Below are 14633 nucleotides of genomic sequence, written 5' to 3' on the forward strand. Positions count from 1 at the left end.
TTGAAACTGATAAAATATGGAGCTATGGTTTTTTGGCCTTGGTTTAGAAGAGGCAAAGGAAACCAGTTACTACTTCTTGTCAATAGAATGTAGATTAAGATGGAAACCAAGACAGGAATAATTCATAATGATAAATAATCTCAAATCAATTATGTTTGACCTTTTAAACTCATTTGGCACACTCTCCAAATGGCCATTCCTTCTTGCTGTTGCTTCCCAAACAACCTAATTTACACTGTTGGATCCTCAAGGGTAAAGACTATTTTATCTCCCGCACCTATCTGTGTATGGTGTTTTTTAAGTGGTTACTGACTTGCTGAATGAAGGAACAAAGAGCTCTTCAGCCTCAGCCCAGATGTGAAACTGGAGTGGGAAACACAAAAAACTCTTCAAGCTCAGTTTTCTTTATGTACAATTTGTACAATTCAGGGTTGACACAAGAAAAATACAACATTTCTCTTTCCTACAACTTAGGGGATGTCGTATGCAGTGTTAAGCTTCTTTTATCAACACTTAAAATGTTACCATTTATTGAGAGCTTAGGATCTGCCGTGCAGTTTTCTAGCCTATCATGTGTATGACCTCAAAAAACACTGAAAAGCAGAAAGTAGATATAATTAACCCTGGTTTTACATTTCAGCAAAACCAAGGCTCAAATCAGTCAAGTATTTCCCCAGGTTCACCCAGCTAGTAGGTGGGCTCTAACAATAAGAGGGTTTTATCTTCGTTTTACCTAAAAAGGAAGCATAGCCAAAGAGCAGGGATTTGCTGGAACCCACACTGCTAGTAAATGACAAGCCAGTATTCCAGGACTCTTAAAATGAAATGGGTTCTAGATACAGAACTAAATCTATACGGGTGCATTTAGGAGACCCAGGGAAATTTAGGTAAAATTATTTTTTTCTTCTCAATTTTACTTGGACTAGCATTTAAATTACGTAAAGTCCTTTTCAGTTGTTTTATTTATTTTTTGTTTTCTAAGACAGGGTATCACTATGTAGTTCAGGATGGCCTTGAACTTGCAGTGATCCTTCTGTCTCAGCTTCCTAAGTGCTGGGATTACAGGCACACACCACCATGCCTGGCTTCATTTCAATTTCATCATTTCTCCTATGTTAACTTCCTATAGGCCTAAGTGGGTAGACTGAATTTTTCATGAAATACAGATTAAAAATGGACATTCTGTCTTGTGTTTTAAATCTCAACCCATATGCTTATCATTAAATACAGGGAAGCAAGAGGTATGACTTCTGCAATTAAGATGGGAAATGTATAATATCTATTTTAAATTATGTCATTTGAACATACACATACTAAGAAAACATAAGCAATAATTTCTGTATCCGTTGGTCCCTTATTAAAAAAAAAAATCTTTTCCTTGATTTGACTTTTTTGCCCTATTTTTCCATGACAGCATAGTATTATTTTCTGTGATTCTTATCCTTGTGCTCTATGTATGCAACAGTTGGCACTGCATGTATCTTTGTAGGCAAGTTAAAATTATTTTTTAAATCATTTGTGGTATAAACAAGCTAAGTGTAAACAAAAAGTGGGATAGAAATGAGTGAAAAGACTCCTCAGCTTAAAATAAAGAGCAGACAGTTGAATCTCCTGATATCCTTCTAGAACATGCTCTCTTGACTCCTATAATTGCATTTGAACAAGTTAGAGCCACTGAAAGAGATTATTAGAAGAATATTTTTCCCCACAAAACTGAGGAGGCACACTGAAAATACTGGCAACTGTTCGAAATTTTTCCTGTGACCTATAGAAAAACTGACTTGTCAGACTTGAAGCCATTCTAGGCAAAGTGAGGACAGATAAAGTTGTATCATTTTGTCAACAAACCAAAGGAGCACATTCTGCTTTAGCAGAGAAGACAATTTCTGCACTATGGAAACCTGAAAGGGAATTAAGTCTTCTCTTATTTGGTACAGAAATGGTTCTTACCTTCCAAAAGCATTTAAAAGAGCAACTATTTCCTGCCGAGTGAGTTGGAAGCCTTTAGAAGGACTGTTCTCTGGAAGCTTTTGGATTTCTTTTTCAGAGAATAGTATCTTCAAGGCAGTTCCTAAACCCTGAGTCTTAAAAAAACAAAACAAAAAAACCCTTATAAATAACTTCATATAACAACAACTGCAATAAAGATTTAAACGAATACCCAGCTACCATGATGACTATCAGGAAATTCATATGAACTGAGGTTTTCACCAAAATGTTAAACTATGCACGATATAATTTCTATTCCCTCTCAGGTTTACATGTAATAAACTTAGCTGTTAAGGAAACCTGAATAGTCTTAACACTTGTTGGACATGCACTATTCTAAATTACTAAGATGTCTGTTTTTAACTTTGAAAATATCACATAAGAAAAAGAAAAAAGAATAAAAGAAAATATCACATAAGGACTTCAATGTTTGATTTGTAAACTTGAAAGTTTTTTTCTTTTCTAGGTGTTTTTCTTTTTTCTTTTTTGATGCTAGGCATTGGAACTCAGCGCCTCATGCATGCTAGTCAAGTTCTCCACCACTGAGACAAATCCCTAACCCCATTGAAAGCATTTTTTATACACTCTAATAATTCAAAACTCAGATTACCAGTGATAACTACACTCAATTTCTCAATTATTAACATGAGAGGAAAATAAATTTGAATTTCAGCATAGCTTCCACTGAAATAATTCTTTTTTTGAGACAGTCCTGCTATGTAGTTCAGGCCGACCTCAAATTCATTATGTAGCCCAGGGTGGCCTTGTGATCCACCTTTTTCAGCCTCCCAAGAACTGAGATTATTATCATGTGCCACCACACCTGACTTCATTCTGTCTCTTGATTTTCTCTTATTATCATCTCTGCACAGAAACAAGATTAAAAAATATCAAACAGTCCTTTTATACTGAGTATTCAGGGTGATGAACCTTCTTTGTACTTTGTGACACAATGGCCATTGTGGTCAAAACCACCGAGACAAATTCAATAACAAATTTATTTTAATTTTTATAATTTTACCTTTTAAATACATAAAATTTTTATTCATACACCAACTTCAGAAATGAATCTGAATAATACCATAGTTACGATATACAAAATTAAAAAAGTAATAGAAAAGCATCTGTGCATGTGAACACGCAAGAGTTTAAATGTATTTTTCACCAATAAAATAGAAAAATCACACTTTGTATCTGCCTATTACTAAACTCTTAATTCAGTGAACAATGAGGACATTTAAATAAAAAATTGCAACGACTCAGTGGGAAAATGTAAGGTTAATAACAGCTCCAGAAGAAAAGACAACATACATACTTGTAACTTCCCCCATAATCTGCACTTGTCACATCCAACACAGTCCATAATATGGGAGATATTTTTGAAATGTAACCGGAATTCCTCCTAGCAGACAGAAAATACTTTGTCTAATTAGGCTTTAAAAAGTAAACTCTATTTGACTAATCTGTAAGAATTAAAATTTGTGAGTTTATTAATGAGCTGCTTTTCAAAACTAAAGAAAAATAATTCGTATAGCAAAATGGCACACTAAAACAACTGACAATGGAAATTTATAAAAATTCATTCCACATATTAACTCAAACTTTATGGAGGGGTGGCTTGATGCAAAGCACCAAAATATACATTATGATGGACCCAAAAGTAAACAATATGTGGTGTTTACTTTTAAGGAATTTAACTGCTACTTCCATTTGATATCTATATACAACCAATGGGAAATATCTTTTCTTTTATGTTCCATTTACTTTAGAGGTTTTGCTTTGTGTGCACCTAAATGAGAATGCTGGCCCTAGAATAATGATTAAGTTTTAAATCACTCCTTATTACTACACTACATTTGTCACAGGGGCTCAATAAATATTGAGGATCACCATTTAAAGCAAAATATAATCAGACTAACTTCAAAAAGTTGTAGAAGTGGAAAAGAGTATAGATGAATACAATTAAAATGTAACCAGTAAACAGCTCCCCACCCTGTCCCTCAATCAAGAACTTTTTACCTTTAATGATTTGGCCCCCTTTGTGTCACCTGCAAACATGGATTTCTCATCAAAGTGCATGGGGAAGGACCTGGTAAAATGACAGTGTGCTAATAAGTTACAGATGGAAAATCCAAATACCCTGTATTAGAGCTTAAGAAGAATTTCTACTCCTACAAATATTTAAGATTCATTATTTACTTATAAGACAATAATTCACATATAAACTAATAAAAAATTAAAACTACAAATGGCTGTGTCGTTTATAAGATTATAATGTTTAAAGGAAACAAACACTGCATGATAAAATAATCTAAAACATGAAAAGGAGTCTGTGTAAAACATGCACACTCTTAAAAATTCTTTTAAAATTTAATTTACTTTCAGTACTTTTTGATCTGACTTTCCTCCATGCTCATTAACATCCACTAAACTTGAGTTTTAGAGACTAAGCATTATTTTTAAAAGTTATATTCTGGAAAATAAGGCTAGTGCTCCCTTATTTATCCATCTTAATGCTAACATACTTTTGATACCAATTAGATTTAAATAGCAATTGGAGGAATACAAAATTGGTAGAAAGAACCTTAAAGTAGCATTACAATTTCATACTACATAAAATCTTAAATTATATTTTTAAAGACAGCCTATTTTCAAGTGTGAAGGTTTCTGCAACAGAGCTTTATAGGTGCATTTTAGTTCACATTTTTAGAAATAATTAAAATGCTATTGTTCCACTGACATCTGCCTTCTCCGGTCTACTTCGCCCTTTTCCTAACTCCTAGGAGTCAGTTTTGGTTGCATGTCAAGTGTGACATCATCTGAATGAAGTTTCAGAGTATCTCAGAACACTGACAGTCAATTCTTACTTTGTATCTTGAAAGATACTCAGTAGAAGGGTTTTGGTGTCAGCATCTTCTTCTGTGTTTCCAGTGTAAAGATCGACAATGGAGCGTTCAAAGTAGGGGGCCACCTTTGACAAAGCTCGCAGCTCAATCAAATATAAAAAGTACAGATTTTTCAGTCTTCTAGGACCTTCTCCCTTGGTTTCTACAGGGTCAAAGCGGCGTTTAAATTCTTTGATATTAGGTCCCCAACTAGGTTTACCCCAGGTTTCTAAAAAGAAAAATACGTTACATTCTTTCAATAAAGAGGATTTTGCTCTAGAGAATATGTATCCCCCTCCCACAACACTGAAGGCAAAATCTCCACTTAAAATCCGATTACCTTCCAGAAGATAATTCACACACAGATGTAAATTGATACTGGCATGAAGTCCTGATATAAGCTTATAGAAGACTCTCTTCTCCAGACACAAACCTGTTCAGAAAAATATTGAAAAAGAAATCATGCACACTGAGATAACAGAAATATTGAACAAAGGAAATTCAGTAAACAGGTTTAAAGTTAAGATTCAAGGACATTAAAAATAAATCAACAACCTACAATGTGGGGAAAAAATTTTAGCAGCTGTACCTCAGACAAAGGTCTACTATCTAGAATATATAAAGAATTGAAAAAAATCAGACTCCTCAAATTCAAAGACCCAATTCAAAAATGGGCATCTGAAATGAACAGACATTTCTCAGACAAAGAAGTAAAAGCAGCAAATAAATATATGAAAAAATGTTCGACATCACTGGTCATTCAAGAGATGCAGATGAAAACAACGCTGAGATTCCACCTCACCCCAGAAAGAATGGCTGCTATCAAGAAATCAACCAATAACAAATGCTGGCAGGGATGTGGGGAGAAAGGAACCCTCCTCCATTGTTGGTGGGAGTACAGACTGGTGCAACCACTGTGGAAATCAGTATGGAGATACCTCAAAGAGCTAGGACGGGAGGTCCCTTTTGACCCAGCTATTCCCCTGCTGGGTATCTTCCCCAAAGAATTAAAAGAATCATACCACAGCGATGTATGTGCACCCATGTTTATAGCGGCACAGTTTGTAATAGCTAAAGCTTGGAAACAGCCCAAGTGCCTGCCCATCAACTGGAAACTGGATAAAGAAGATGTGGTTTTTTATAAAATGGACTACTACTTAGCCACGAAGAATGAGAAACAAGGCATTTATAGCTAAATGGATGCATACTGAGGCCATACTCTTCAAGTGAAATAAATAGGACACACGTGTAAATACTGAATAGTTTCTCTAGTGTGAGAAACAGTGTAAATAAGGATTAAAATGATTAAAATGAATAACTGATAATCTGAAATAGGAAAAGGTCCAAAGGGGTGGTGGGAGGGGAGGGGGAAAGGAAGGAAGGGAAAGGAAAAATTATGAGAAAAGAAAAAAAATGGGAACGAAATCTATGTAAATTAGGGAAGGGTGGAAGGGGTGAAGGGCACACAGGTAATGGGGAAAAAAAGAAGACCCAAGATACATCATGTACAAGCACCCAATGATAAATGTAAATGTATTGTATACCTAAAATGTACCAATAAAAGAATTTAAAAATAAATAAATCAAGAAATAACATACAAACAATTAGATCAAGATTATCTCACTAGAAGACAAGAATCTGCCTTTGGAATGAAGTTGAGTATGATGAGAGCTTCATGCAGAAAAGACAGAATGGGACTGGGGATTTAGCTCAGTGGTTTCGCCACCTGCTGTGCAAGTGCAAGGACCCAAGTTCAATCCCTGGTACCAAAAAAAAAAAAAAAAGACAGAATGGTCTGGGCTCCTGTAGGTCCAAACACTGGAGACTGCTGGCAAGTTCCCACGTTGCCCAGAAGGTGACAGCACAGCCTTTCTGTGTGTTAGGCTAAGAATTTAGTAAAGCAAGTATAATTATAAAGTTTCTGCCTTGACCAAACAGTAGCTGTTTCTCCCAGTCCCTCTATTTGCATGTCTTTCTTTGAACCTACTTGGTAGTGGACAAAAAGGAATAATGAGTCTTATTAACATTTTGCCCTCTAATTGTCTAGTTCTATCTAATTGTATGTTCTGTTTATAAGGAGATAAAACTCTGAAAACAAACATCCAGGAATTTCAACTAATAAAAAACTGTATTTGCTATGCAAGCAGAGTCATATCATGTGGAGTTCAGGAATATGATGGAATTTTATGTAGACTTAACCCACACAGGCTTTTACTCAACATTTATGATGGAGATCAAGATAACTGCACAATCCTGTCCTACCCTCCCTCCATTTTAAAAGATTTTCTCTTAAAATAAGAGTGTTATCAAGTGTGAATGTACTTAAAACTACTAATTAGTAAACTTAAAAATGGGTAAGATGGAACTAGGGTGTAGCTCAGTGATAGTACCTGCCCTTGGCAAATACAGAGCCCTAGGTTGATCCCCCCACACCAAACAACAACAAAAGGTTAAAATGGTAAATTTTATGTTGTCTACATTTTACTATAAGAAAAAAATTTTAGACTGTAAAAATGTTAAAAGTAAAGATACAGAAAAATTTTAAGAATCCACTGCAGAGCAATTAGCTCTCTCCCTTCTTCACTACCCAACAAAGTGTGCACGCGCGCGCGTGTGTGTGTGTGTGTGTGTGTGTGTGTGTGTTTTAACACCCTCCCTGTAGAGGAAAATGGGCCTCAACAGTAGAAAGTATAGTCTCATTTATACTCTGGGGGAATTTTCTTAATGTAAGGGTATCTATGTGGTATGCTTTGCATTTGTCAAGCTCTTTCAAATCTCAATTTATTCTTTATGTCTTAGCATAAATGGTGCTGCAGCAGGCAGCCTCTAATTGGAAAAAAATTTCATTTTTGAGATTTTATTCACTAATTCAGAATTCTTGCCAGAATATTCAAATTGTCATGGATGGAAACCAAAAAGTAGAAAAATTCTATTTTGCAGCTTCCTCCTAAAAACCTATGGCCAGTTTTTAATATTCATAGATAACAAGGGATACAAACAATATGAATAGATCTAATAAAGCATTAAATATTAATTGTCCAACAAAAATTTCATCAAATCTCTTATCAGGTAGTAAAAGATCAAATTTGGAGTTCACTTTCTATTCTTTCTAACCTACCTCTCTAGCAGTGCTTACATCCAACAAAATGGCTGAAGGCTCAGTGCAGAGCAGACAAATTAAAGATCATGAAATTGATATGCCTAAAATATGAACTGGGAGGAGATCTAATTTGCAAAGCTCACAAAGCCCTTAAACTGGAGTGGGGCAGATGATAAATGAGGAAAGGTAAGGTAGAAATGTACTTTGATGAGTTGGGAAGAGGAGTAACAGCAAGCAAAACGGTAATGAGTGCACCGATAAATGAGTGCACACACCATGCTTTAGATACTCCTGGAGAGCTTTTCTCCTGCCAGGTGGTGGCGTCTCTGACTATGGAGGGCCAGGCACAAACCTCAGTCATGCTCTGAAGTAACACCTGCCAAGAGCAACTATGAAGGCAAAACTCACCAACTTCTAGTTTTAACAGTACAGAGCAAATTCAACTGCCCAATTCAGGAACTGGTTCTCCTCCTCTTCCAGATTTAATTTCACTCAAATTAATTTGTAGCAATGGAATTATGGAACATTGACATACTTTTCTCTCTCATCAAAGGGCTAGATGTACAGTGGCAGTATTTTTGGGATTTGGATATTATCCAACAGTTTTCAAGAAATTTTTACAAGCATCATCTATGCTATCACTTTAGGTTAGTAGGACTGCTACTGTCGAGTGACAGTATGAGGAAAACAATCTCTGAAATGGTTAACCCAGCTGCTGATAAAAAGGATTGCTTTCTGGAACCACGTATCAACATTCTGGGACATGCAACAATAGGATACTAGAAAAATGTTTGATATAAAGTACAGTATTGACCCCAAATTTCATTCTCATCCTCTGTTATCAACACCCTGCTTCTCTGACTGCCTCTTTAAGCCCACTTTCACAATTTGTATCTTTAGAGTAGAATATAAACAAAGTTGTGCATCTTCTACTTAAGTCATTTTCTCAGTATAACTTTTTTTTTTTTTTTTTTTTTTTTGGTACCGGGGATCAAACTTGGGTCCTTGCGCTTGCACAGCAGGTGGCGAAAACAATGAGCTAAATCCCCAGCCCTTCTCAATATAACTCTTAACAGTATTTGTACAACAATGTTCTCTTTAACAATGACCAGTATATGCACATAGTTCTTAAAAATAAGGAGAAGTTATGTTCATAAGACAATATGACCAAATAACACAAATAAAATTGACTACTTACTTTAACTTTACTATCAGGTTATGGCTATGAAATGTCAATTTTCCTATGTAATTCAGCTTGCTCACCTTTTACTATTTTAACTTTTAGTTTTATAAACCAATAGTAACTTGGTAAAGGAAGTTTTCAAAAGCATCATATATCCAGCTATTAACCTAAGTTGTTAAAAGCCTAAAACATTTTTCAGCTTTCCATTAATAACATTTTATATTTTTAACACTTGAAATAAGGAATGTGAAGTATCTAATATATTAAGATCTATATTGCTTTATCTTTTAATGAGGCGAGTTTTGACTATATTAACATAGGCAAAGATGTTTAGAACCTTCTGAATTCAATTTATCTTCCCTTATTTTTTTTTTGGTACCGGGGATCGAACTCAGGACCTTGTGCTTGCAAGGCAGGCAGTGGCACCACTGAGCTAAATCTCTGGCCCCTCTTCCCTTATTTTACCTGCTTCTTTTTTTTTTTTGGTACCAGGGATCAAACTCAGGTCCTTGCGCTTGGAAGGCAGGCAGCAGAACCACTGAGCTAAATCCCTGGCTCTTCCCTTATTTTATATATAAAAAGCACTTCTCGCTAAAGGGAATGTTTCTACTTTAGGAGTTTGCTGACTGGTTATCAGAAAAGCAGTTTGAATAAGCACTATGTACAGAATGAAGGAAGCTGGGGAAACCAGTTAGGCAAAGCTAATGACACCATCTGGCCTGTACAATACATACTAGTTTTCAGCCAACCACAAGATTTTTCAAATAATTTGATCCCAAAATTTCATAACTTAAACATGTTATTTCCTTTCAAACAACTGTCAAAATTACTTGTCTAGGTAATAAAATCCTAAAACTCACAAAAAGTTTTTTACAAAAAGCCAATAAATTTAAAACAGATAATTAAGTTACCTTCTAGCCATGTATAGAATGATTCTCCTGAGAGAGAGAGAGAGAAAATTAGATAAAAATATTTCAAATGTTCAATTATAAACTAGAATGAATGAAACTAAAATATTTATTATGTCAGATTAAAGACTCTAGAATGTCTAATGCTTAAGGTGAAATGGAAAAACAGGCATATGATTTTAGAAAATAAAGCCCATTTGTAATTTAAGGGAGAATGATCTTAAAATGTTATTTTACTATTAAAGTGTTTGAGAAGATATTTCTGTCTAAACACCAGGGATTGAACTTGGGACCTTGAGCTTGTGAGGCAGGAGGCGGAACCACTGAGCTAAATCCCTGTCCCCAAAGTCCTTTTTTTAAACTCCAGAAAAAATAGTGAAATAAAATTAATGCAAGATCAAATTATTATTTCATTTTTCCTAAGTCAATAAAGGTAGATATATTTCCTCAATTACCTAACACTAGAGTTCAAGGAATAGTATTAAAAGCCCCCGATTTTCAATGTAATTCTTCAGAAAAGTGAATGGACAGAATACAGAGAAGCCTGAGTTATCTGTGTACTGATGCTCTAAGAACTATTTCCTGGGTTCAAGAGGTGGAAGTCAAAGGCCACAAAACTTCAAGTAAGGGTATGTACAGACTTACTGTAAAACATTGTAACAATAATCAATAACAATGTATCAGACTCTTGAAAACTGCTAAAGAGTTTAAGTGTTTTCACACAAAAAATGGTTAAGTACCTGAGATAATGTGTAGTACTTAGCTTGATTTAGCCATTCCACAATGGATACACACTACAAAACATCATGCTGATATGATAAACACGTATAATTTTTATTTGTCAATTTAAAAAGTGAGAGAGAGCAGGCAAGCTATTCCTGGCCTAATACAGTTTTAAAAAAAAAAGGCAGTTGGTAAGGATTAAATTGTTACTGCATGTCCTAAATAAACTTACCTTCATCTGTTTTTTAAATTGAAAAAATAACACAAAACCCAACACACAGTGAGCTGTGAGAAGTCTAAGGGATAAAATCCGTGGTGAGAATTCCTTTGCCTCCTGAGACTTACACTCAGTAAACAGCACAAACGCCTTTCTATAGTCATTCATTCAACTTATCCTAAGGATCAATATTACCTCAGCTTTTAATTCAAAAAACCTCAACTGACAGGTAGTGCCCAAAGTCATCAATAATTTGCTCTCTGTCCATCATTTTAAGTGAACACTACTGCTACACATGGGATTGTATGCTGTAATCCCAGCTATTTAAGAGGCTGAGGCAGGAGGATTGAGAAATTTAATGAGACCTTATTTCAAAGCAAAAGCAAAAAGCAAAAACCAACCATTGTCTGGTCTTTCCTTTTGCTAACATGGTCTCCTTATGCCTCGCACTATGCTTGACTTTTCCTTGCTCAGCTTCTGCTATTTTCCCTCCAGCAAGCATGTACTATCCAGTTCTACTGGCCTACATCTGTTCCTTTATTCAAATTAATCTCAGAAGTACCTCTTCAAGTAATGTCATTCTAGTGACACATTTGTTGACCCATAAAGACCTATTCCGCCTACCATTTGTACTGTATAGAGAACATTTCATTTGTTACATTATTTATGCAGAGTGCTCATTTTTCCTACTGTGCATCGTCAGCTCCCAATGCAAAGACACTGTGCTTATACATCTTCCTCTTCTGCACAACAACCACCAAAGTGTCCCTGAACACAGATAAGTAAACAGCGAAATGAAATCATTATTTTGATGGTTTGGGGTGCCTTATGACAGATGGTCACCTAAAGTAACCAACTACTGAGAAATTGCTCTTCATCAGATTAAGTATTACACTGAAAACTGAGATTGTAAGTTTCAAAGTCCACAAGAAAATAAAGAAGTTATAAATTATCTGGCAGAACTGCCTTAACTTTGTTCCATTTAATACAATCAAGTAGATTTGGGGGGGGGGTACTGGGGATCGAACTTGGGACCTTGCACATGCGCCGGAACCACTGAGCTAAATCCCCAGCCCCTCAATCAAGTAGATTTTAATAACCAGAAAATGGGGAACTTGGAATATGAATTGAGTTTCTATATTAAACCTTTAAGTTAAATGGTCTTTATACTTTTTAAAATATGGAATAATTTTATATGATAAAAATAATCTTATGTTGGTCACCACTGACTCGTAGCTATTTTCTGGAAACAGGATGTTTTCTTTCAAATCAAGATGAAAAATCAAATTTTGAGAATTGAAAACATTTCTTCTACACTTGAAGCAAACAGAATAATTTCAACTTACCATCATCTTCACCTACAAGAGCAAATAAGAGAAAATATTTTAGAAAATGTTTATATTAAAACTGTTTGTTAAACTATTCATGTCTTGGTCAGTGTGCAGACATCTGCAAACAGGCTTTTTAATAAGAAGCAGGCCAGAGTACATGGTTTTCACATATTTTTATATATCATAAATATAAGAAACTAACTGAAATACTCATAAAAACCACTAGTTTCAATAATTAAATACTATGACTCCTTCGATCATATGGACACACTTCTCTGAACACTGTTCCCACACTGGGGGACTTTAGTGGATGACAGCTCTTCAGCACAGAATCCTCAATGGGAGGACCCAGAAGCCTCTGGCCAGGGTGCAGGGAGGCCAGGAGACTGTCCTGTAGCCCCCACAGTGGCTCTGCCTCTGTCAGCTTTTTCTGAGGAATTCTAATGGAACATTTCACTTTTGGAAAAAAGGGTTCTATGGCTCAAAAACTTTTGGAAAAACAATTGTAGAAGCCTCACTGTGATGACTCTGGAATGGTGGGAAAGACAGCCGAGAAGGTCAGTGGTGATCCTCGCGGTTGTCACTCAGAGGGCTGCAGAACTGCTTCCCAGGCACCCACCCAACTAGGCCAGCGCTCCCTCACCCCTTGTTTTGTATTTTTTCCTTCTCTTCCTTCCCTCCAACTTTCTCTATGTAGTGGTTTCTTTCCTTTCTTCTTTTTAGCAGTTTCATGTCTGATTATTATAACATGGAAATGAAGTATTTCTTAGGAATTGATGTTTTTATTAAGTGAACAATTATGTTTTCTGCTTCAAAAGTAAGTAACCATAGCAGAGGTCTGGAAGAATTCCTCTACTATGGTACAGAAAGGTACAGGAGGGGGCTTTCCCATTTTACTTTATAAAACTTTATATTTCTTCAACTTTTATAAAATTTTGTGTAAATAAAACATTTGAGTTGAAAATTGAAAAGCTATGAGTTAAAAATAGTAAAAGAGACAAAATCTGAGAAGCTGTGCCCCTTATGCATGATCCAATTCCCTTCCCTAGCAGTTTCAGAATGAATCTGGAGGATATTTGCCACATTTTGACAGCATGAGCATCTAAAATCACCCTGGCAAGTCTGCTTGGTCCTCAGAAAGGCCAAAAGAGACTCATGGATCCCAGGAAGTTCAATTTTTAACTCAATCCTGGTTTAAAGAAAGCACTAGATTGGTCAATTACAGGATGGCTCCTAGGGTTTGATTCCCCAATAAGAAAAGAATGAGGACATCCCCTTCTGTCCTGGTGTCTTATGCCGCTTCAGTTTTTTTTTTCTTTTTGGTACCGGAGATCGGACTTATTTGTGCAGCAGGTGGCAAAACCAACTGAGCTAAATCCCCAGCCCAAAATTTCATAGATTCAAAGTTTGTTTTTTTGGTACCAGGGATCAAACTCAGGTCCTTGTGCTTTCCAGGCAGGCGGCTGAACCACTGAGCTAAATCCCTGGCCCTGCTGCTTCAGTTTTTACATTTGAACGAACAAAAATTAAATAAAATTAAAAATTCAAGTTCACACTGTCACGTTTCATACACTTGATGCCCCATGTGGCCACCAGCTGCTCCATGTATAGTGCAGGTATGGAGCACTGCCCAGGGCAGCCTGAGGCCTTGAACTCCTTTCTTGCATTTGCATCAGCACCCTACTGCTGCACTCTGGAGCTTATGAGGATCCTGGGCCCCATCCAGGACCTATAGACTCAGGGCTAGTGATCTGCATGCATACTGAGGCTGGAGAAGCACCCTTCTGAGCAACTGCTTCTCAAACTTGGCTGCACACTGAAGCCATCTGAAGAACTGAAAAATCACAGATGCCTGGGTCTTCCTGCCAGGGCTCTGGACCTCATTACATGGGGGAGGGCCTGGGTATCCAGAGTTGGAGGAGTTTCCTTGGAAATCTCTGGTATATGTGGATTTCTTACATCTTCTAATGTATTCTACTTATAGTTCCTAGCTTAGGGTCTGGCACATAGCAGGCACTCAATAAATGACAATAATTACAGAAGATATATATATAGAAATCTTAAGGCTTAACTATGAACTAATCTTACAGTTTTGTTAATCACTCAAATTAGGCAAAATATACAACAGCTGAGTAGTTCCTTATAGAATTTAGTTACAAAGATATTTTATAAACAATCTCTAAAAGCATGAAAAACATGAAAAACCCACCTCGGCTGGGTGCCAGAGGATTTAAAGGGCGATAAACAGACCGAGGCCTAAAAAAATAGAGCAGAAAACCCAAACATAAGATGGTTGG

The 14633-nt window shown here is 36.1% G+C and overlaps 1 protein-coding gene across 11 annotated transcripts in view; it reads right to left on the reverse strand.

Annotated features, from left to right (window-relative positions):
• Positions 1 to 14633, reverse strand: part of Ero1b (endoplasmic reticulum oxidoreductase 1 beta) — a 93176-nt gene that overhangs the window by 33313 nt on the left and 45230 nt on the right. For 9 of the 11 annotated variants that reach the window (XR_015439445.1, XM_087181925.1, XM_087181921.1 and 6 more), the window contains 8 exons: positions 14546 to 14592; positions 12352 to 12363; positions 10069 to 10095; positions 5215 to 5307; positions 4857 to 5103; positions 4009 to 4078; positions 3305 to 3391; positions 1951 to 2084 (listed from right to left, as the gene is read on the reverse strand). Coding sequence is in view for 10 of the 11 variants with exons in the window: in XM_087181925.1 (XP_087038051.1) it covers positions 1951 to 2084; positions 3305 to 3391; positions 4009 to 4078; positions 4857 to 5103; positions 5215 to 5307; positions 10069 to 10095; positions 12352 to 12363; positions 14546 to 14592 (717 nt within the window). In the remaining variant the exon portion in view is untranslated. The remainder of the gene's footprint in view (positions 1 to 1950; positions 2085 to 3304; positions 3392 to 4008; positions 4079 to 4856; positions 5104 to 5214; positions 5308 to 10068; positions 10096 to 12351; positions 12364 to 14545; positions 14593 to 14633) is intronic. The other 2 variants (XM_087181923.1, XM_087181924.1) reach the window with 2 other exon arrangements.

Source organism: Heterocephalus glaber, unplaced genomic scaffold, assembly GCF_053883595.1.
Source record: "Heterocephalus glaber isolate CG9 unplaced genomic scaffold, H.glaber_assembly_v1.0 deba00001472, whole genome shotgun sequence".
In the NCBI taxonomy this organism is placed as follows: Eukaryota; Metazoa; Chordata; class Mammalia; order Rodentia; family Bathyergidae; genus Heterocephalus; species Heterocephalus glaber.